At 37.8% G+C, this 24511-nt stretch overlaps 1 protein-coding gene across 1 annotated transcript; it reads right to left on the bottom strand.

The window, feature by feature from the left end:
• Positions 1–12750: 12750 nt before the first annotated feature.
• Positions 12751–24295, bottom strand: LOC129241381 (cysteine sulfinic acid decarboxylase). Its single transcript, XM_054877663.1, has 7 exons — positions 24186–24295; positions 20719–21064; positions 16864–17051; positions 16473–16598; positions 13661–14009; positions 13091–13585; positions 12751–13025 (listed from the first exon to the last, which is right to left on the bottom strand). The coding sequence occupies exons 2-7, from the start codon at positions 20908–20910 to the stop codon at positions 12837–12839; spliced, it is 1539 nt and encodes a 512-aa protein (XP_054733638.1). The 5' UTR covers positions 20911–21064; positions 24186–24295; the 3' UTR covers positions 12751–12836.
• Positions 24296–24511: the final 216 nt, after the last annotated feature.

Raw genomic sequence — 24511 nt, 5'->3', positions numbered from 1 at the left:
CACACATTTACTTACAGAAGTACGTATTTATTTGAATGTTTGAGTAAAATTCTTCTTTTTTGTCATCCAATAATCTTATAAATACAGACGTTGTAAGTATTATCTGCATTTGGAACTCGCCGTTGCGTCATTTGTATATTTAAGACATTAAGGGCATAAAATATAGTAACTTGAAGGGACAACGCAGACTAAGCTTCTGCGCACTGTTGTGGTAGGTCAGAGTGGAACAGTGGTGAAAAGTAAAAGAATCGATTAGCAAATTACCGCACAGATTTTTCTTCTTCATTTTTCTGTTTTTGAATGGATTCGTACTTAACTTACTTACTTAACTCACTTATTTAAAAAAAAAATCACAAAAATTTGTAACACAATTTAATTTTTTTTCTAAAAAACTCTTATTAAACTCTTATTAAAAAAATAAAAGTATACTTTTAAATATTCATATTTTTATTTTTTATTATACGGAAGCCAATTTTGTGGGATTGCTCATCTGAAGAACACAAATTATTCTTTATATATGCCTATATGTACCTCGGATTAATTTAAAGATTAATTTGGCGCCACCTCAATTTTTTTTATTTAGTAAAACAGTTATTCAAAAATAAAATTGAAAGATTAATTTTGCGCCACCTCTAAATAACTTTTTTATTTATTTAATTGCAGGGGTAAACATTTTTTTATTTATTTAATAAAAAAGTTATTTAATTTTTTTTTATTTAGTAAAAAAGTTATTCAAAAACAAAATTGAATGATTAATTTTGCGCCGCCTCAATTTTTTTTTTTTATATAGTAAAAAAGTTATTTAAAAATAAAATTGAATGATTGACTTTGCGCCATCTCTAAATAATTTTTTTATTTATTTAATTGCAGGGGTAAATATTTTTTTTTATTTATTTAATAAAAAAGTTATTTAAAAAACAAAATTGCATGATTGACTTTGCGCCACCTCAATTTTTTTTATTTAGTAAAAAAGTTATTCAAAAACAAAATTCAATGATTAATTTTGCGCCATCTAAATTTTTTTTATTTAGGAAAAAAGTTATTTATTGTAAAAATAAAATTGAATGAATAATTTTGTGCCACCTCATTTTTTTTTATTAGTAAAAATGTAATTCAAAAATAAAATTGAAAGATTAATTTCGCGCCATCTCACTCTTTTTTATTTAGTAAAGAAGTTAGTCGAAACCAAAATTGGAAGATTAATTTTGCACCACACCTCAAAATTTTTTTTTAATTAGTAAAACAGTTATTCAAACAAAATTGGATGAAAAGTCTTGTAGAAAGATCTGTAAAAATGTATTCGTTTGAAGAACTCTATGCAAATTTCTTTATGTAAAAGTAAACGGCCAATGGATGGCAAAAAACAGCAATAAATTAAAGTAATCAACAAATTTTGCACGGAGCGAATGCACAAACGCATAGGCACAGACGCTGGTGAAGCAGCGCAAAATGGATAGGAGGTCCAGCACTTAGCAGCAGTTGGGAGGGTCACAACTCATGCGCAGAATTACCACAGATTAGATGGAAGCTAGCAAAAAATAAAAGTTTGTGTGTGTCCCATTTATGGCGTCCAATAACTTAATGACATTGTCAGCATCTTAGCCTCGACACACGCACACACTTGTGCTGCTATTTCTACTTCTACCCAGAAAATCTGTGCATTAACGCAGCTCGGGCAGAAAATTGAATTTATCCAAAAGTATGCATGCATTATGTAAGACAATAGTAACTTAAGCTTGGCATTCACTTAAACGTCGATTAAGTTAGGTTTCTCATTCCAGAGCCGCTTTGCTTCGGCTCTGCGTCTTGCGCGCTCGAATCTCCAATGAACGTTAATAAATTGCCACGGGAATGGGAACACTCAAGAAATGAGAAACGGTCAAGAAAATAGAGCGACACTAGGCTTCACCTCAAACAGGCATAATGCAGCAGCAATCAAATAACAATCCACAACTTCACGACAAAACAATGGAAACAAATCACACCAGCTTGGCAGTCACAGCCCCACGGCGCACTTGAGTACGCGTACGTTAGTCTGCAGGCTGGTGAAAATCTAACAAATCAACAATTGCCGTATGATTGCGACTAATGAGTCCAACAATTGCAGAAATCAACCAGTCAAACAGCCTGGCTGCGAGCGCGACAGTCAACTGAACTAAAGAAAAGAAAAAACAACTAGACACAAGATGCACGCGCAACTGCCAAACACCAGCTAGCAACATTTTGTGATTAGTTGGCGAAGGTTGTAGCCGACGTTGCTTCAACTGTAATGCTTGCTGACTGCCTTTGAAGTGACTTCCATCTAAGCAATTGACTGTACGTACACTTTTATAAGTATTGACTTTTTTCGTCGACTGTAGCCTATCTAGTTAAAGTTGCAATCCAAGTTAAGCGCTTGAACCGGTGCGCAAAGCCTTACTTAGACGCGACGACTTGAATAGAGTTAAGCTGAGTTGAGTTGAGTTGATGATGAGGCTGGCGTCGACGCCATTGAAGAGGACGATGATGGCGGCAATGACGACAACGACAACAAAGCGTATATCTTTAGATGTACGCCTGCGTCAGTGATGACAACAATGACGGCCGCTTAAGGCTGGCGACCGCATATTTTGCGCTACGTACGCATTTTTATGTGCCAACCTCTGCACAGTTGCGTTGATCTCCTGCAAACCCCATTGGGTTGGCATTTACGTAGATATGTAAGTGGGGATGCCAATACTCAGGCTAAGTATGTACTTATGTAAGAAAATAGTTGGGTAGTTGACCGAGTGGTTTTACGCGGCGTGGAAGGGAAAAAATATGCAACACGCACCAGAAACTCGCCATGGTAAGTGACAGAGGGAGGGTGGAAAAATGTAACTTTGGAATCCTGTTAGTATTTCCTTGCTTGAGTTACTTGAACTAGCTTTGGATGCGCTATGCATTGGCCGGTAGCTGTCTTACAATAAGAAAAGGCTGCCGATCGGTTGGCGACTGCGTTAACGACAGGCGACGCATGGTTAAACTGTTTACCAAATCAATATGGAAACGCAAAATAGCAAGAATTTTTATAAATGTACCGATTGCGATACCGGTGCATGCCTCTCAGCTAATTTGACAGAATGGCAGCAGATGAGCGAACATAATTCGGATTTTGGTTCAAATTTTTTAGTTTATAAGTAATTTTCTTTTTCCTACTCCCTTTGTACAGGGTCCGGCACTTGAAGTGTAACCAACTTCAGACCGCTCGCGCAGCTGTTGCACGGGCATCAACTGTCTGTTTGTTGGCTAAATGACAGTACAGAGTATTTTTTACAAGCGCGCGGAAGCATTTTGCTGAGAGTAAAAGCGAAAAAAAAAAATCAGTAATGGATTTCAAACGTAATAGTGTGATTGCATTGTATTTGGCTGGAGAACCACAACCAGCGATTGCTCGTGAGCTCGAGCACTTTAAAGTAAATAAAGCTTTTGTTTATCGCTCCATTACTCGTTACAACGATACTGGTAGCATCGCGAAACTTCAGGGAGGTGGTCATCAAAAGTTGCGACGTCACGTGAAATGGATCAAAAAGTGAAGAAGCAACTTGAGCGAAATCTCCGACGAAGTGCTAATCAAACGGCGAAAGAACTGGCAATATCTGACCGTAGCATTCACCGCATACTGAACATGATATCAAAGTAAAGCTCTTCAAGATCACACACCAAAGCAGCAACAAGTCAGACTTGAGAGACCGAAAGAGTTGTTTCGCTTGGCCGAAAAGGGTTAGTTTCCGATCATTGTGTTTTCTGACGAGAAAATTTTTCGAATTGAGCAATTCGTAAACTCCGAAGAAGATAGGGTTTATTTGACCGACTGTTCATACGAGAATTTGAGTCATCGATTGGACACCAGGAGGCAACACCGCCACAGGTAATGGTTTGGGCCCCTATAACCACACCCTACTTTGCTAATACCAGTACAATCAAACGTACAACAAATTGTTGTTGGTCTAGTGCCACCACCTCAAATGAGCCCGCCTTAGTCCCTTGCCTATATTAATCTTAGCTATCTTTTCATTTATGTTTTTTTTTTTGCTGGCTATTGTGACACTCTCTTTCTCAGTTCTCTCATATACCTAAGCTACATTCAGGTCACGGCAAAATTCCGTAAATTTTCTCTCGTCAAACTGTTCATTTTTTTATTCCATCATTCTTATGGTGTAAATAGAATTAAATCGGTGAACGAACTTCTGCCATTGGAGTATATTCGCAGATAAGTAAGACGATAATTCAATCTACAATGCCCTGTTAGAATTCCTGTATTGTTTCTAGAAAAACATAATTTTTTTCTTACTTGTTTTACTCCTCTTCGAAGCCTAGGGCCTCTGCAAGGCTTTTATATCCACAAAGTGTTCATCTACTCCAAGTATTTTTGGCCGACTCCGATTTCTACTTCCTTAAGGTCCCATTCTATCCCCACGCTTTCTATACTGTCAAGCGACTTTCTTAATATGTGACCTATCCATATTCGTTGTCTTCCCTTGATTTACATTACTATGGGCTCCTCGTTGCTTGAGTTCCGTTTCAAAAATTATTCCAATTTAGTTTCATACAATAAAAAAAATCCGTTTAAGTTAAAGCTACCTATCATTGATATTGATTGCAATAAACCCAGTTGAGGTCTTCTACCGGTCTTAGCGGTCATCGGCTTCCCCTAACTGTTGTTAAAGGGAGCTCTATTTCTTCGTGTGCTATTTTGAAAGCCCCCTGGCCCCAGTCGTTTCTTTATCATGCTAACCGGCGCCAGTTGGACGCACCAAGTGAAGCCAAGTCCTTCTCCACCGGATCTTTCCAACGCAAAGGAGGCCTTCCCCTTCCTCTGCTACCACCAGCTGGTACCGCATCGAATACTTTCAGAGCCAGAGCGTTTGTATACATTCGGACGACATGACCCAGCCAGCGTAGCCGCTGGATCTTTATTCGCTGCGCATTGTCTATGTCGTCGTAAAGCGCATATATGTAGCTAATCATTCCATCCCGTTGCCAACGTGCAAAGAACCAAAAACCTTGTTCTGGTCTAAGATATTCAGCTTATCAAGATATTCCAGAACCAGTTTTGATGGAACCTAGAAAGAGTTGAGAGCCTTGACTGCTGCTTGTATATTACTAAGGATAGCCATGCTTTTGTTGTTATTAGCTGCATTCCAGAATAAGATGGGTGCTTCTCTCTGCAAGACTTCCACTTGAAATATATTTGTATGTTAGCCTAACACTTCCGAGTATATTGAGTGAGGGATTCCTTGCCTAATAGGGTGGGAATTCCATAGGAGGAGGAACTACAATATAATATAAGAGGAGGAAACTACAATATAATATAAGACCCCTCCTTTGTGAGTGAGACGATTAGCTAAAGATAAAAGCTTTACACGCTTGGTAGTGAATTTTTAATAGATCTAGCGGATGTAACGCATCTTAAGCTAACGAAGTTAAGCTTATAAAAGCCGCAGGATGATTTAAAAGGGATCCCATAATGTAAGGAAGAAGTATCAGTAGTATCCCAACGGGCCTACGATAGTTCTAAATGTGTCATATTTGCAGCCACCAGACCTACCTACTTACCTATCATATTCTGATTTATCTTATTGGTTTTGGATAACCCTTCCCAAGTCTTTTTATTGCCCAGTTCAGTCTTGAAGCGTTTCAATGAACTATGAAACTGCATACTTAGAATTTTTCTAAGCTTTAAGGTTAGAAAGTTCAAAATTTAGAAAAGAATGTTGTTGAGTTTTTCTAAATTCTTTATAAAGTTTGATTTGTGTGGGTTTGACAAAAGATTGAGCAATATTTAGAAGAAGAAAAATGACATGGTGCGAATGCAGAGGCTAGCAATTAAAACTTTGTAGGGCATCGTCATATTAAAAATAGTAGCTGTAAACTTTCAGAAAAGATACTAGACACATTGAAATTGAAATTTGAGAAGGTCGAGCAAAGGAGCACCAGGGGAATTTGGTTGCTCCTAAAACACTCAGGCTAAAAATCCCATTGTATTTAGAGCTCTGGAAAGGGGGTAGATAGTCAAGGAGGGAAGGAGAAAAGTATCGGGGAAAGAGATAGGAAAGAATGGAGACAGAGACAGAAGTAGTTAGTCCAGATTATTTGGCAAATATGTAAATATCCTCCAGTTTTAGAGAACGAATACAACTCAATCACATGACATCGGAACACAAAACCCGTAGCCTTACTCTAGCAAAAGGCAGAACACTCACAGAGAAAGTGCTCAGTGCTATCCACCTAATCCAAGCACGACAGGCACATTGGGTTCTCAATGGTTCCAATGGTGGCCATATGCTGACCCCATGGGTTGTGTCCTGTAATAATATAACCATCAACCGAACGTCTTTTCTTCCAAGTTTTAGTAGAAAGTTTGACAGTTTTCTGATGGGACTTGTCAAAAAACACACTAGAAGACACATTACTTCGGCTGCAAAGCAAACTGGTAATGAAGTAGCTCAAATTGGTAGGCTTGACTGCCGGATAGCTGCTGTAGCATAAATATAGGTGTGTATATATTTATGTGTATACATACATACGGGCATGTGTGCTTGCCTCAGAACTTTCCTCCGTATATTCACGGCTAAATGGCAGAGTATTGCGCATGCGCGCCATCTTCGCACTAGAATGAGTACGCGACTCGACGCGTACCAATCGTCCCGATTCATTAACCCACACATGCACTTAATTTCACTCTTTTTCTTATTTTACGCCAATTGTGCTTTATGATTTTCACAGCGCGACATTGCTTTTTGTTAATTTTTTGTAATTTTAATTTTTTTGCTAAAATTTTTTTTTTGTTCTTTGCATTCGGCGGCGTCGCCAACTATTAATTTTTGCATGCGCATCCAATTTCTGCAATTGAATGCTTAAATACAGTTTTTTTTGCAGTTACCAGTCAGTAAAGGGCTTTGCCTCTTCGTTTTCTTCTTCTTCAGTTATTGCTGGAGTTTGTTTGTTAATTTTCTGTAACGAAACGTTTGCTTGCCCTGCTGCTGTTACTCCCCCTCCGCCACATCCCGACCTGCCGCGTGCTGCCACCAATCCTAAAAAAGTTTGTTTACATTGCATTGAAGTTCAGCAGAAGTCCATTCGAGTCTTTTTCTTTACGCCGCTGATTTGTTTTGCTGTTGCTTGAAATGTTCTCTTTATTGTCTGCTTACTTGTGCATGATACTGTGTTTTTGCACACTTTGGGTTGTTTATTGTGGCTTTTGCCTTGACTGTGAAAAGATCGTGACATATGCTGCAGGAGGCAATGCTCGCTTCTTCCCGTTGCTTTGTGTTTGTAGTTTTGTCTTTTACTATTCTTTCCAGCCTTTTTCATTGTTTTCTTTTTATGTTCAATCATACATGTGGATTTCTTTTACCGTTTCCCATCTCTTCCTGCTCAATATTGATTTAAGATTTTGGTGCTCCTTGCAATCGTTTGTATGTCGGTTGCTTTGTGTGACCGATTGGAGTTGGTTGGAGTTGCAGAACTTCCGACAAGAAGACGGAGAGTACAAAAGTTTTTTAATTTAGACTTCACTATGAGCAGAAGTACATAGAACTCAATTTCCTTATCCAAAGCTTTTGACATCTTTCTTCTTAAATATGGGGTTTTTCATTGATAGTGCTCAAGTTTTGAAATTTAGTTATACTTTAGACAGATAATAGTCGGCCGGCGATCTAGGCCACCAGTGAATATCGCCGCCATGTGAGATGGCACAGCCCTCAAACTTCCAATAAATTTAATGTTTCAATGCTTGTGTGATCCGTACCATACAAACAAGGCCACAAAAATGTATCGTCATCGTCCGATTTCTGTTATTATTGACAGTAAATGTAATACTAATGAGCTTACCTTCGGCAAACATTACCATTTTTGTAGATAGTCAAGCAGCAATCAAGACACTGGCCTCAGCGCGCATCCATTCAAGAATTCAGGAGATTTCTCTCTCTTATCCAACAACACAACACCACACTTTCTTGGGTTCCCGGCCACTCTGGAGTGAAAGTGAAAGAGCTGATGAGTGTGCAAGGAAAGGATCTAAGCTTGATCTTAAGCGAAGGGCAGAAGGCATAAGCATTCCTCTAAACGAACTGCAATCACGGAAACTATTAGAAGGTGGTCTCTGGCTACTAACTACAGGCTCTCCAAAGCGCTCTGCCCAAAACTGAATCTTAAAAGGAGAACATGGTAGCATGGATTGAACAGACCAACTACGAACTACTGTATTCGTTCATTGCACTATTGGCACCCTAGCCTATAGAATGGGTGTACCCCACAATGACTTTTGCAGGAGTTTTTAAGATGAAGAAGAAATTGAATCCTCTGTGAATGGCCGGCACTTCAAAGAAGCCATGCCAAATATCTTGGCAATTATTTCTTTGAGGAGCTGAGAATTTTGTAAAATGTTTCACTGGAGGGACTACTTATAGTTACCTTCCTAAAAAGATCTAAGCGCTTCAAGCAATTTAGTTAGGGGATGGAAATCAAAAGCAGGTATCACAATGGGTCTTAGGGCCACCGAGTGTCTCGTTTTAGCTAAGCAACCTGGGTAACCTTACCTAACATAACCAGTCTGTGAACGTAGCTGCTTGTTCATCTTCGAGAAAATAAGGCCCTTATTGATATCAGTGAACGAAAACTCACACCAACCAGTGACTTTTCTCGAGTGGAGGTGTACCTGACCTGAATTTACCGTAGATTCCTACAATTCAACTTATTTCCGAAACCGCTAAACCAAAAATGAGCGTCATTCCTGAACATGATTTTACCACTGATTTTGATTATCAATTTTAACAATTTGCTTTGCTGAATCTTCCATGGTTAGATATTAATACTTAATAAGTACGTTTCGGGTTCGTCACTCAGCGGAGTGGAAAAACTAATCGGAATACTCAACATGCGTTCAGATTAATCCACCTACTGTTAGTAGCTGCTCTGATTTTCTCTACGGCTTACTACGCAAAAAGGTCATCCAGCGGCGCTCTTACGCTTTGACTCGGTTTTCTAAGTCGTTTGTCATGCCCACGAGCTCTCGAAACACCATTTTATATTTATACCCGATGCAAATTAACGTAGAACTGCCGTGATGTTATAAAGATTTTCGATATTCTAAAGCATATTTAACCCAAAATCCTTGACCGCAGCTAGTCGATCGAGAGGGGAAGTTAATTTTTGAAGGAAATGAGGTCTATCTTACTTATTAGCTTTAACACTATGTAATCGATCTCAACTTGAAAAACCCTGGAATGGTCTGAAAGTCTGTACGCATCTCTCTACTAGAGAGTTGTTTCTAGGTGAAGTCCCTATTGAAAATTGGGCGTAAGACAGGTTTCATCCTTGAAAATCCTTGATCGCCATTCACTTGGGAGTGCCCAGGACGATTCTTCTGCACATAGTCCAAGCAGCTAACAACTTCCGGCCTTCGCCCAAGTATCCTCTGGGAATGAGATAGCACGAGAAAGAAATGAGTTTTGTTAAGGGCTTAGAGGTACTCAGAGGCTCGAAAAAATGATAATTTTCAATAATATTGTTTTTTTTGCTTTATTTTACAAAAATAAAAGCATGGCATTAATACCTCATATTTCGACTTGACTTTAGCAAAATTTCAAATGAATTTTCTTGAAGATTCATCTAAAATAAATCGGACAAGAGAAACTAGTTTTATTAATAGACTAGCAAACCCGGCCCCCTTCGCTGGGCACACTAAAATAGAATAGATATGGTTTAGAACAGAAAATATATGGTTTTCATATTATTTATTTCTTTATTCTTTATTCAAGCGCTTTGGCATAAACAATATTTTTTGTTTTTCTATTTGTTTTTGAGTAAATATAAAATATAAATTGAAAATCAGGAAAAAAGAAGATTGTTTTTAAATTTCAAATCAACGCATATGAATAACTAAGAAACAATCGTCTTTTTTCCTGATCATCCATGAATTTTTCGTTTCAATTTATATGTTTTATTAAGCATTGGAACTTTTTTAACCATTATCCATTTATATTTTTCAAAAACAAAAACGAAAAAAATTGTTTTTTCCACGAACACATACAATAATTTCATTCGGATTTCACATTAAATTCTCAAATTTCGTAAGAAATTATTCACTGTTCCAAAATCCACTCCAAAAAAATTCACAAACATTTTTTACATGTTGCACTTACGTTTTTTCCTTATGGCATCCAAATCAGAAAGAAATATTGACACATTGTAACTCACACTGTCAATTTGACAGTTCAGTTCCGCCCCAAGCGTTAAAAAAGTAAGCGACATTATGGCTGGTTCAAAAGAACGCTGTACCCGTTGCCAGTGCTCCGAATTACAACCAAACTTTACGAAACCCATTTTCAATACTTACTTAACAATGTGTGTAAGTTTGGTTTAATTCGGTGCAAAGACACGGCGGGTCCACGTTTTGGCATATATTTCGAGACCCTAGTCATCAATAGGTATGAAAATTACCCCGTATTAAAGCACTTATCAACAGCTTTCATTTGATATCCATATTGTACATACACAACCAAAGGTTACCCGGGTCCACGTTTTGACCTATATCTCGAGACCCCAGTCACGGAGCGGCATGAAAAATACTCTGTACTAAAGCATTCACCAACAGCTTCCATTTGATACCCATATTGTACATATACATCGGAAGGTTACCCGGGTCCACGTTTTAACCTATATCTCGAGACCCTATCTACCAATAGGTATCCAAACTATACGGAAACCATCTTCAATACCTTCTTAACAATGTGTGTAAGTTTGGTTTAATTCGGTGCAGACACGGCCGGTTAGCGAACACACACAAAAAGTTGACTTTGTTTTATATATAAGATTTTTTTCAGTTTGTGTCCGAAAAATCCAAATATCTTACGGAACCCTATTTGTTTCCAAAATAAAATGTACTCCATGTTACTCGTGGATAATGTAGTTTTCGAATGGTGAAAGAATTTTTAAAATCGGTCCAGTAGTTTTTGAGCCTATTCGTTACAAACAAACAAACAAACAAACAAAGTTTTCCTCTTTATAATATTAGTATAGATAATCTTGTGCCTTATCGTAGCTTTTTTGTGTTTTTCAAAATTAACAATATAGCGGCCTCAGGAAATATATTTCAGATTTTTGAGAAACAAAAAACCAAATATTAATTGTTCAAAAATAGAAATTTTTGAAAAAAAATCTTCTGATCAGGCACGAGTTTTTATATTTTTCAAAAATAGTATAAATTTCACATCTATACAGACGGCTCTAAAACTTTAGATGGAGTGGGAACGGGTATTTACTGCTCAAAACTAGGGATAAGGCAGCCTATCAAGCTGCCAGACCACAGCAGTATTTTCCAAGCGGAAGTTTTTGCTGTGGGGAAAGCCGCGGAGCTAGCCTACACTAGAACAAGAAAGAACTCGACAATTAATATATACGTGGATAGTCAAGCAGCAATAAAAACAATAAGCTCATATTGTATTAAGTCCAAAAATTTTCGAAGGAGCAGGGAGCCCATAGAAAGGCTAGCCGCAAACAGTAGGTTGCATATCTACTGGGTACCTGGTCACAAAGGCATTATGGTGACCGAAACAGTAGATAAGATAGCAAAAAGTGCTGTTAGACTACCTTTTGAGCAAGAGAACGACATACCAAAACCGCTAAACTCAATATAGAATGAAATGGACGACCACATGAAAAGGCGAGTGGAAGCTAGGTGGACTAACCTGACCACATGCAAAACAGCAAAAGTTATGTGTAGAACTAACGACAAAAAACTAACTCAATTCGTACTTACGCTCTAGTGAAAGGACTGCAGAACTATCATAGGTATGCTAACAGGTCATAATCTCTTGGCTGCACATGCGTAGAAGATAGGGATTGCTAACACGGACAAATGCAGAAAATGCAGAGAAGATGTTGAGGAAACTTTAGAACACCTTCTGTGCGTTTGTCCGGCATTATTAAAAACGCGACTAAGATGCCTGGGAGCCCCACTGTTTGAGGGCCTGGAGGATGTCTCAAAAGCGGAACTCCCAGCTCTACTTAGATTCGCCAAAAGCGCTGACATCCTACATGGTATTAATAGAGGTCGGTCTCCATCTGGTATCGCTAGGGACCAAAAGATCTATACGTGGCTTATTGCCAACCAGGCTAACCTAACCTACCAAGCGGTTTTTAAGTTACAGTGATCACCAGTTAAAAAAAATAGTTTTGTTAAAAATGCATTTAAAGTTTCCCGAACCACCCGGAGCGCTCGAGCGCCCGACCGCCATTTTTTTGAATAACTCGAAAAGTATTTGTCGGATTCGCTTCAAATTTTCACACAACATTTTTAAGATACTATACTTTAAGAAAATGCAAACAAAAATCCAATTTTTTGAAAATTCTAACTACCCCTAACCCCTTAAACTCGGCCAAAATCACGTAAACGGCGCTTCACAGATAACGAACGTTTTAATTTTGTTCAGATTTCTATTTCCGGAATTCAAGAATCAAGATGGAACATAGACTTATTATGTTCTATGCCAACGATCAATACAATTAATGTATGGCTTCCAGTTGTTAACCAGCACACGATTCCTATTGCAAGTCGGGAGCCACAATTTAACGCTTTTCAACTCTACTGCAGCTACATCATCACTGCCTCATCCGCTTCCCCAATAATTGAAATGTACTCCTTCCGCCTACTAATACCCATTTACAACAGAATATGAAATACTTAAAATTTTTTCTTTTATTATTTTTATTTTACATAAAATTTAATATTACATATCAATTTATTTTATAAACCTTAAACTTAACTCTGTGTGTACAAAAAAGCCTAATATCAAATAATCTCACTATATTCCTTAATACTGGCACTCTTCGCCCAAGCGCTCAATTTCGTCAAGAATAAAATCCAACTCCGTCGCTTCTAGCACAGGGAAGCAAGTGAAGACCATGCGAAAGAAATTGCCCAAACCGCGGTACAGTAGCGGCGTGTAGCCGATCATCAGCGTACCGCTATAAGCCATGCGCTCTTTGATTTTGGGCGCAACCTAAAATCAGTAAGCAGTTTAATGCCTAAAAACTCACACTTGATTGTAAATTTCCTTATACTCACGGCAAATAAACGTTCTCGCCACTCTGGCGTTTCTTCGAGACCTCGCAACGCATTCGGTATGTACCAAAAACAAACATTCATGTACTGATAATCATCCAAGACCAAACGAAAACGATCACTCCCACGCTGCTTAATTTTCTCAATAAGAAGTTTTGAGATGTCTATCGCATGATCCAAGAGCCGCCCAAAACTACCATAACCGCGAGCCTTCAGCATTAGCCAAAATTTGAAAGCATCAATTTTGCGTCCGCACTGTATACTCTTATTGCCAGTGTCGTAGGATACATCGTAGAATTTGTCCTGTTGAAAGAGATAGTTAACTTGTATGCTATTGCAGTGCGTGAGTAGTTCACGTTCACGCGTGACAAATAGCGAGCATTGCAACGGAGCGCCGAGTGATTTGTGTGGATTCCAAGAGAAAGAGTTGGTGCGCTCCAGCCCGGCCAGTAGCTGACGGTTTTGATAGGATAATAGAGCTGCACCCCCTAGGCATGCCTAAAGGAGTTCGAAAACAAAATTCGCTTATCTGTTAATGAAATTAGGCCAAATAATAATTTTTCTTATGCTCACATCCACATGCAACCACAATCCATATTTCTCGCACACGTCAGCTGTTGCATTGAGATCATCGAATGCGCCCAAAACTGTTGTGCCGGCGGTAGCGTTCACAAAAAATGGTTCACATCCCGTCTCTTGCGCTTTCATAATCTTCGCCTCCAAATCGGTTGACAACATTTGGCCGCGTTCATTCGTTTTCACAACGACACAATTATCGGCGCCTAGACCCAACCAATGGGCGGCCTTAATGAAACTATAATGGGACTCTTCAGATGTGAAGAGCACAAGTGGACGTATGCCAAACATGCCGTCAGTCTTGACATGCGGATGCCGCTTATAGCGGGCCAAGACAAGGCCATACCTGCATGTGAAGAGGAGAGAGGTGTGGTATGTTATAAAATACGTGAAGCTGTATGCACTGTGAAAAAATTAGAGTCTAAAATATTCGTTTTTCATTGTAACGACAAGAAAAAATAAGTTGCAGAAAATACAAACAACTAATATACGAAGGTCGTTCGAAATGTCCGTGCAAAGTCATAGAGATGGCCCTACTGGCGCGTATCGAGATTATGTTTAGTTAGTAGGGTCTCATGGAGGAACACATACCAAATTTCAGCCAGATCGGTCTATCCTTTGTGTTTGGCGTTCGTTTGAAACGAGGAAGTCAAGTGATTTTCCTTTTCGCACGCACCAGCTCCCGTCTCAGCAGTTGTGCTCGCAAAATTAATGGAAATAGGGTTGCAACTCGTTCTCCCTTCTATTCTCCAAAATTGGCTGGGGAAGGCGATTGCAGAAACTAATGGCTGTTTTTCAGACTTGGGCAAATCCTATCATTCGGAAGGGATCAACAAACTATAGCAAACTATAACAGAATTTTTCAAATATAAGCTTTGTATCAAAATCAGTATATGGTTAACTTCGGTTTTTTAATCAAAAAAATAAATAATTGGCGCTTACACCTTTTCTGGGTGTTTGGCCGAGCTCGTCCTCCAAGTTGTGGTGTGCGGCTTGAGGTTGTTCCACAACCTACATGCCATCTCCGAACGGCTGATGGTTTTTTATGAAGAGCTTTTACATGGCAGAAATACCCTCGGAGGTTTGCCACTGCCTACTTAGGGGTGAACGCTGTTAGAAAAAACTTTTTCTATCATTTTGCTGTTTCATGAATCGAGATTAGGTTCGCACTTGCGAACCATGTGGCTGGCCACATATATTTGTAAATATATAGGATGAAAATCTTAAACTGATAATGGAAAACCTGTTCTGCAATATAACCCGCCCATTTTCGAAAATATATCTAACACTGATTTATTTTATCCAAATTTGATTGAATTTTTTCTCTCGAAGTTTGTAACAGATAAAATGTGGAATCGAAGCATATAACTGGGTATGATATTCCAAGTCTCTCTTTCTAGAAAATTTTTCACCAGAGCAACTTGTCAATATCCAAAAATCGTTAAATTTATTATTTTGGTCTGAAAAATTTCGGTGCTCTTCGTCTGTTAAGGCGTTAAAGGTAGCCAGCATTAAAAAAAATTAAATTTTTTTTTTGCAATTTCTTTAAGTATAATATCTTAAAAATATTGTGTGAAAATTTGAAGAGAATCCGATTACAATTACAAAGGGCGCTCGGGCAAATCGGCAATCGATAGCAAAATTTTAAACGCGTGTTTCTCAAAACTATGTTTTTTGAACTGGTGATCACTGTAACTTAAAAACCCCTTGGTGGATTTCAATAAAATTTGTACTGCTTTTGAAAAACATACAAAATTCGTACCTGTTCGAAGGATTTTTTTTTCAAAAATGTCGATTTTTTTTAACAGTTATTTGTCGGTTTTTTCTCGAAAATCTGAGAAATATTTCCTCAGGCTGCCATATTGTTAATTTTGAAAAACAGTTTCAATTAGGCACAAGATGATCCATTAAAAAAGCTATTTTCTCTGCTCCACACAAACAGCGATAACTTTTATAATTATTAATTTTTTTAATTGAAATTTTGCTAAAATCAGGTGGAAACATGATTTATTAATGCTATGTTTTTATTTTCGTAAAATAAAACAATTGGCTAGCAAAAAAAATTATTGAAAATCATTACTTTTTCGGGTCTCTGGCTACCTCTAACCCCTCCAAGAACAAATAAACAGATTCTGTCTATGAATGCGATTTTAGAAATTTTTTCGTCAGATAGTAGTTTGATTGTTAACAGGTATTAAGGAAGGAAAGCAAATATTTTGTGGAAAGCTAACATATATGGCTAACATTTCGTTGGTATTATTTGGAGTTATCTTCATCCTCGTTCAAATAATTCAAAATGATTTTCTTATTATATAATAATTTCTTCAAGTGCAGCTGCTAAAATATAACATTACAACCAATTTCAATTTTTATTTTTCATCCATTATTTTGACAACCCTGCTAAATTGAACCTCCTTGCCTTCGGCTCCAAGGCTCACTCAAATATGGTTAGCATGAAAGCACTTGAGCGGTCAAAATAGTTGTCAGACCCACCCAAAAGTACGTATTTATGCAAGTATTCTTCTATGTCGGCCCGTTTGTATGTCTTGCGGTCTGCCTGACAGTCGTGAAGTGAGTAATTAGCCCTAAAGTAACACTTGCCATTGAACATCTTGATAGCGCGCCAAAGCTGACTGCAAACAAACAAAACGCAGCACAGCTGATGTTCACAATGCGTCAAAGTCAAGTATTGGCCGCTGGCATAACTGTTTTGCATACATTGGCGTACATATTCGTAGCATAGTATTTCATGTATTAGTATTTCATGTTACTAAAGAAACATAAATTCCAAGTGTTTTTGTATACTCACATATTCGATATGGAACCACCAGGTGCGAAGATGCCGTCACCTTCAGCATAGCCGGCCAATTGGCAAACGGTGTGTATGATTTCCGTTTCCATCAGCGAGAAGACGGGACCTACTTCATAAGTGTAACTGTTATTGAAGAATGATAGAAAAAGAAATGTAACCATGTAAAAAATCAAGTGTGAAATTATACCTAAAGGTGAATGCGCACAAAGGAGACTTATTTGTATGTAACTAAAATAAAATATTATATTACCTGGCCGAAACTGTTTACTTTTCTGTTTTACTCTTAAATTAGTATTTTCAATTTTATATATTTTTTTAATTTGTTTTTTTTTTTTTATTTTACTTTTTTAATTTTAATTTTATTTTATGATTTTCTTTCTTTACTTACGCACTAGCGTTGAGCGCATCGGTAATCCATTGCCCCATCAACCCATACGGATCCATTTGTCCGAAGAGCTGATTGTGAAACCGGCCATGATTGGTTTTTACTGAATATTTAATCACCAATCGACATAAATCCTGTATCTCTTGTATGGTGTGAGTTTTATTCTCATCGATGCTCAGGTCAATCAATTGCTATGATAAAGTTTTTTTTATTAATAATTTAATTATACAATACATACATATAAAGTGAATAACCTAAACAAATTATGAGGTTTTTGCACTGCCGCTTATCAACTGTCGTTAAGCGCAAAGCAGCTTCCCCAATAGATAAAGCAAAGTAAATAAACTGCAATTTTTTATTTTGCATTAGTTGTTTTTTATTTGATTATTTGTATATTTGATTATGTAAGAGAATCCAAAGCTTTCCCATTATTCCTTTATCAACAAAAAATATCTATATGCATTAGGGCGGGTCGATTTGATTGCAATTATTTTTTCACTTTTTTTTAACTTTCCATTTTAGAATAATTCATATTTTCAAACCCACATACTTCTTTTATCAACAAAAAAACTATCTATATACATTAGGACGGGTAAATTTGTATTGAAATATTTATTTTTTTACTTTTTTTAATTTTTCATTCCAGAACAATTCATATTTTCAAGCTCTCATGCTTTCTTAATCAACAAAAAAAAACAATATCTATATATGTACATACATTAGGGCGGGTCAATTTTCATAGAATTATTTTTTTATTTTTCTTAATTTTTCAGTGTACTTATAGAATAATTAATATTTTCAAGCCCACATGCTTACTTTATCAACAAAACAATAAATATATATATACATTAGGGCGGGTCATTTTGCAAGGAATTATTTTTTCACTTTTTTATAAATTTCATTGTGGAATAATTAATCATTTCGAGCCCACATGCTTTCTTTATCAAAAACAAAAAATAGATATGTACATATGTACATTAGGGCGGGTCAATTTGCATGGAATTATTTTTTGACTTAACAAATGTCAAAAAATTATCATAAAATCTTTAAATTTTTTAATCAGAGTAATTAGAGAACTTCGGGGAATGTAGTTTTATATGCCATTCACTTTTATTATAATAACGTACAAGTTTAAGGTCGAACAAAAATCGTGTTGATTGTGGAAACTTTTTTTTTTATTCGATATTGAGGACTTTCTTTCTCATACATCAAATATTCGGAAGTATTGTTTCATGCGTTAATCTTTTAAAACAGTATAGCTGTGTGTTTAGTCTACAATGGTACTTGTTAGCAGTTTCTCTGAAGTCTTTTACTACTGCGAAATTATTACTGTCAGCGGCAGTCACATGGGTACCAAGAGGCCAGTTATGCGCTTGATAACAGAAGATACTCCTTTTATTCTCTTCCACCACCGCGTTGGCATCCGCGAGCAATTATGCACACTTATAACAGGAGATGCCTGAGCAATATAGGTATTGTACATCTGCAATTTGGCAATCTGCCACTTTCCATTATCAGGTTAAATAGTCATGCGATAGGCAGTCCGAAATCCCGTGTGGTTCCTCCCAATTCTAACGCCACTGGCAGTATTATCAAATGCCATTTTAAGCATTCGCAATATTTTTGTGGTGATACCAAAGTCAGACATCCTGACATATACGAGTACGTAGGTGTAGGCAACTCCTGTTCGAGTTGTCGAAAGCGGCTATAAAATAGACCATGAGATGCTGCGTTATTTTTTCACGAAAGTTTTGTCAGACTTATTAATTTATGGTAGTTTTTTTAGTTTATTTATTTATTTATTTACCAGATCTATTTGAATTTGACGGAGAGCTTTAGTCTTTCACATAAAACTCTCGATAGAATCTTGTATACGATTTTGAAATTATAATAAAAGATAGAGTAGCACAGCTTTTTTTGTCCAAAATTTTAACACAAATGGTCTTGCTCAGCTCTAGAGGCTCGCTTTGGGCATCGAAGGGGATCTACGTGGTTCAGTTTTAATATTAATTCGTCCTGTAAATGCCCTTTTCTTGATCATGAAATGAAGTTATCCCAACCACACCGGCGATTCAATTTCTGCTTTCGACCACCATAGCCGAATAATGGAATTGGTGCCTGACTACCATTCGAGAGTGCATAGGTCCGAGTCACCAAAAGATAGAAAACTTTTTTTCTTAGGGGCCGCGCCTCGGCAAGCAATGAAAAACCTCCCAGTGTATATCTGCCATTTCGGAATCGACTTAAAACTAAAAGTCCCTCCATTTGGAGGAGAAGACGCACACCCCAAAAATTATGTAAGAGCCAGCTTATATATAATATATATGTATATTCAATTTTTGCTGGATTGTGATACCTTGATGACTTCATGACTGGTGCAATATGTACTCCCCTGTGCATAATTCTTGGATGAGACTTGTCGGTGGTTGAATTTTTTAAGAATACAGAAACCAACCTATTATTAACTGGTCATTATTATTGATGCAGTCAATTCAAAAGTATCTGATCTGGGTGTATCTCTTTTTCTCTCCCTCTCTCTGCATAAATCTCAATCATATAATCAGAAATATCAAAATTTACTTAAAATAAGAGCCAAGAAAAACCCCAAAGTACCCATAAATGCAATTACCTAAAATAGATCAAATGTTCATCAACAACTAAAACTGACATCATGCAAATACCTCGAATGAAAAGTGATCGGGGCTAGCATCAACTATTTTTTATTATTTTTTATTCGCATCCGCATATTAAATGAAGCTTGTGGCAATGCCAAACAACGAACGCTGCAAGCCTTTTTTAATAGCACCAACAAAAATTAAAACATCATTAAATAAGTCGTTGCGCTTACAGCAATGCTATCACCGTTCAGTGTCCAGTCCAACAAGTGGTATACCTACATAAGTACATGCATACATACATACGAGTACATACTAAAAAAACTGGAGTGAATTAAGCACTCGGAGGAAATTAAATAAAGAAATACTTAAGCTTGACTGGCTGTCATATAAACCTGCACATACATACATACATACAACAAATGCTTATAGAGAGATGTCTGTGAGTACACACAATCCTAATCAAAAATCAAAACATGACAATCTACGAACATGATCATGTATCAACGGCGGTCAACAGCGGATCAACATGGCAACAACAAAATAACACAAAGCAGTAACACATAGCAACATGGCGCGCAACATAGCAACTACAAAGTTTTTAGCAACAGCAACATCAACAGTTGCTGACATGTTGACAAACCATTTTCAAAGTGAAAAGCTAAGCAGCGCAAATACGTTACGAACAGATTTACTTGCATGGATGTATGTGTGTATGTGCATCCCTATATATATGTGTGTGTGTGTCCATTGACTTGGTGATTGAATTGGCGTTCGACTTGCCGTAAAACCGCCGTTTAAATCCGTTAGGAGAAAAATAAACTTGACACACTTTTTAATTGCAAATCCAACGCGCACGAATACCGCCTTGTCATCGAAAGCTGTGCTATCGCCCAAGCATAATAAACTGATTTTGCTGCTCAAAACACACCCGCTCGCGCGAACCCGATTTGGCCATGACAGTGACGCGCCGCCCGCAATCCCCCACCTCCTACCCATTGCCCACTGCTATCATCAGCGAATATTGTCGTGTGTGTTGACAGTTTTGTGGCGCTTAAGCCGCTTTCTCAGTGCGCATAGCTTCATTAACTTAGAAGTTGTAGGTAAACCATATATCCTGCTGATTGAGTGCACCGCTACTTTTTTGGTGCCTCCCACTGCTGTATAAGTATGTACGGCGCATACATACAAACACATACACACATGCATGCATATCTCTAAGTATCTGGTAATGTGAACTTACCTTCATTTCGTCCGGCTGCACAAAATGTACAATTTTTACAGCATCGCGATCCGCTTCGGACACACAAAACGCTTTCTCATTATGCAACAGCTCATAGACAGATCGAAGCACTTTCCAATCTTCGCCCAGATTAAGACGTATCTTATCAATCTCGTCGGCTGTATTTTTTGCTATCGTTGATTTGTTGGACATCTTGGATTGTGATTGTTTAAGATTTTGTTGTTGCTATTTGTTGTATTTGATTTAATGTTGCTTACACTAATCGTCTACTGATGCTCAGCAGATGTTGATATGTTGACGATTTCACTGTGATCAGTTATTTTTCTCTTTTTTTTTTGCCAGCGGTCTGGGTATAAAAAGTATAAAAAGTATAAAAAGCAAGATACTGGTTTAAAAGGAAATGACAGTTTGCATTTAAGACACAAATTTGGTAATTAAATGAGTAACAGACGATTGACATCTACTAAAAGTCGAACCCGCTTGGATAAGTCAAGACCAGCCAAATTACTAGGCAGGCTATGTTATGCATATTTAGAGTATGAAGACTGTAATCTAATTTCCAACCTAAAGTTTTCATCGAGAAAATAATAATAATCCGTCTTCTCCGAGAATATTTTATAGTAGCCTTTTCTTTAAAATGCAATTTGCTTGCATCAAAAATAGGGAAAGAATATGTACAGTGTCTCGGTAGTCTAGCGTAAGTGCACTAGCCTGCCATCCCAGAGGTTGTGGGCTCGAATCCCACGCAAACCACGGTCCTCGCACTTTTCCAAATTTACCTACTTTCCCTGTTTCTAAAAAAAATTTCATTCCTCAACCCCAAAAACTTATCCTTTCCATCCTTACTCCTGCACAATAGTCAGCGCATTATTTGCATTGTGGCTGCTAAAACAAGCAAAAAAACAAAGAAAAAACAGTTTCACATTGCATCAGTGGCGCCGGCAAGAGGAAGCGGGCAACCGTGGTAATAGCGCAGACACACCAAATTTAGCGAAGTCCTCAACCATCTGTGCGATCCTTCTGGCAGAAATATGTGAAACACGGATGGCGCTTCAAGCAGTAAGGCGGTGTTCCTAAGCAACGACAGGTTGGCATCCCCACTATTTAGAACTGGTAGCGACAGGTTAATCATCTGCTCTGTCAGAAATCAGAATAGATTAACGAAACCAACGCAAGACAAGTCTTGTCGAGGCCCTATGCTCCCGAGAGGAGTGAACAAGGAAAAATCAAAATGTACAGGGCCAAGCTCCTGGGCAAGCCAAACAAAGCTTAGATCAACTGATAGCAACTTTTTGTTGCCAAAGCAAATAAATGGCTTTAACATTCAATGAGCTCCTCAGCTCAGGTTGGGTTAGGTTGAAGCAGTTGTCTGGTGGGACACAGGCTCATAGCCGATTGTGATGTCGTGTGGAGAGCTTTCCCCTATCTTTCTTAAAACCGGTGTGTGCTTTTCAAAAATTTTGGAATATCCCTGATATCTGCAAAACTGAGATCTTCCAATTCATTAAAAAATTGTCTACCTAGAATGGTAAATCTACGTGTGGATAGAATTGGACAATGGCACAGAAGGTGCGAGATTGTCCCTTCCTCCTCCTCATCTAGACAACTTCGACAGAAGTCATGTGTTTGCCCACTCATCCTATTAGGCAGTGCTCCTCAGCTCTTAAGCTTCGTTTATCCTATACCACTTAGTTAGTTCGTGTTCCTTCAAAACCATGGCTTCCTCATGGCTTTCATTCTCATGATAGGCAAAAGAGTATTTTTTTATTATAAAGGGTGATCAGATCGGAAGTACTTTTAGGGTTTATTGACAGATCTCGCGTGATTACTGTCAAACTAAATACATCATTTTTCCAATATTCAATGAAATTTCATCATGGAAAGACTTATGCCTCAACAACCTTTAAAAAGCGTACAATTGTATTACGAAAATCGGCGGTGTTTAAAATTGTTCATCGCGCGCTCAGGCCAACTTATGGCACTATTCGGTAAACCATCGGCAAAATTGAGAATAATTTTACAATATTGGATAATACTCGACCGATTAGACCACGTAGAGCCCGAAGTGAAGAGAATATTGCGGCTGTAAATGAGAAAGACCTGCGGCCTGAAGAGACCTGGATCGATCTCAACAACTTGGCCTATCTTATAGCACTACTTGGGCGAGTTTACGCAAATATCTGGGTTTGAAAGCGTATAAAATACAGCAAGTCCACGATTTGAAGCCGACCGTTCTTTCAAAGCATCATAATTTCAGTCGTTGGGCTCTTAAAAAACTCGCCGAAAATCTGCATTTTGGCACTTGAATTTTGTTCAGCGATGAGGCCCATTTCCGGCTTAATGACTACATCATTGAGTCATTCATAATTGGTGTTTACGAATAACCGAATTAGTTAGCAGTTACGGCCAACATTTGGAAGAGATTATCTTTAAAAAATAAATGTCATGAATGGTAGGTAAGTAGTTGAAATGGTTGAAGTGCCAGTGGCACTCCTCAAGTAGCACTGAAGCGCCGTTTTGATAGGAGTCCTCCAATAGGCAGATATCTACAGCCAGCCAGTTTTGATATAATGGAGAAGATTGATTGGATTTAGGTTGGCGCAATGCCCCAGGCTGTCGAAGAAAGGAGCACCCAGTGACCTCAGTCGTCTAGCTGCCAAACCCGGACAATTACAGAGAAAGTGCTCAACCGTCTCCTTCTCTGAAAGGTTCCCACAGCTTTGGCAATGGGGGTTAAATGGTAACCCTAGCTTTTCGGCGTGTGTGCCGATCGTCCAGTGACCGGTAAACACAGCTACAAGTTTAAAAATTGAATGGCGAGGAGTCCAAAGGACTTTCTGAGTACTTCTGACTATATTGTACTGGGGCCAAAGGATTTTCGAAATAGCACATGAAGAAATGGTGCTCCATCTTTTCTGCGCTTTCCTGAAAAATAATTTGTCATGAATGATTCTACACAAAAAAACAATAAAGATTGTCCAATCAATTTGAATTTTTAACAATGTTAACAATGAGATCTGTTAAAATGGTTCATCTTAAATATAATTATCTTTAAGCGCAATTACAACCACTCTGAAAATTCTAAATACCTAGTTTCTGCATATATTTCATTTGGTTTTGGTACCGAAAAACCAACTGATTAGATTATCTTAACAGAATTTTTGAATTTTTTATTTCCTTTTTTTTATAATATTTCATATTATTTTCAGATTTGAAACAATTCCCGTAGCTGGTTGCTATTTGAATTATTGTGCGATGTACAATGATTTGAAGGAAGAGCCGGTTTGAGGAGTAGTAGCAAGAAATCTAGCAAACCGGATATGCAACAAAAAAGCTGAAAGAAATAATCGCACATTTATCCGCAAAATCACACCTCCAGCCTTGCAGGCAACTTGCACTTTTTCTTTAATTCTCCGCAAAGCAATAAGTAGATATTTCTCTCACTTTTACCACTTCCTTAAAATTACCTTCAAAGCCACATTTACGCTTTTTGTTTTGCTACAAATATTTTTAACTCAATAATCACTATCACCCAAACACGTTCAATGTTGACGATCGAATGTGGAATTATACACTAAATGAATATGCATTCATCCACCCGCCGCCTACTACCTTTCTACGGTCAGCTGCCTTCAGTTAGCTATGTATGCTCGAGCGTACATATGCATATATACGAGTTTGATAGGTATCGTGTCAATGATTACATTTGCTCTGCAAATGAGTTCAATAAGTGGATTCGAGTGGTACTTGCAATCAGTGGATTCCTACCGCCCCTCGCTGAAGGCACGTGGGG

This window comes from Anastrepha obliqua, chromosome 3, assembly GCF_027943255.1.
Source record: "Anastrepha obliqua isolate idAnaObli1 chromosome 3, idAnaObli1_1.0, whole genome shotgun sequence".
NCBI lineage: Eukaryota > Metazoa > Arthropoda > Insecta > Diptera > Tephritidae > Anastrepha > Anastrepha obliqua.
Note: the sequence above shows the minus strand (reverse complement) of the source record. Positions and strands in the feature narration are given on the sequence as shown.

Bases quoted from the DNA above. Each gene is read 5' to 3' on its own strand.
- LOC129241381 (XM_054877663.1), bottom strand. From the start codon at position 20,910: ATGTCCAACAAATCAACGATAGCAAAAAATACAGCCGACGAGATTGAT. The intron at 13,586-13,660 runs GTGAGCATAAGA...GAACTCCTTTAG, and splicing joins GATTGTGGTTGCATGTGGAT to GCATGCCTAGGGGGTGCAGC. The intron at 13,026-13,090 runs GTGAGTATAAGG...TACTGATTTTAG, and splicing joins GGCGAGAACGTTTATTTGCC to GTTGCGCCCAAAATCAAAGA.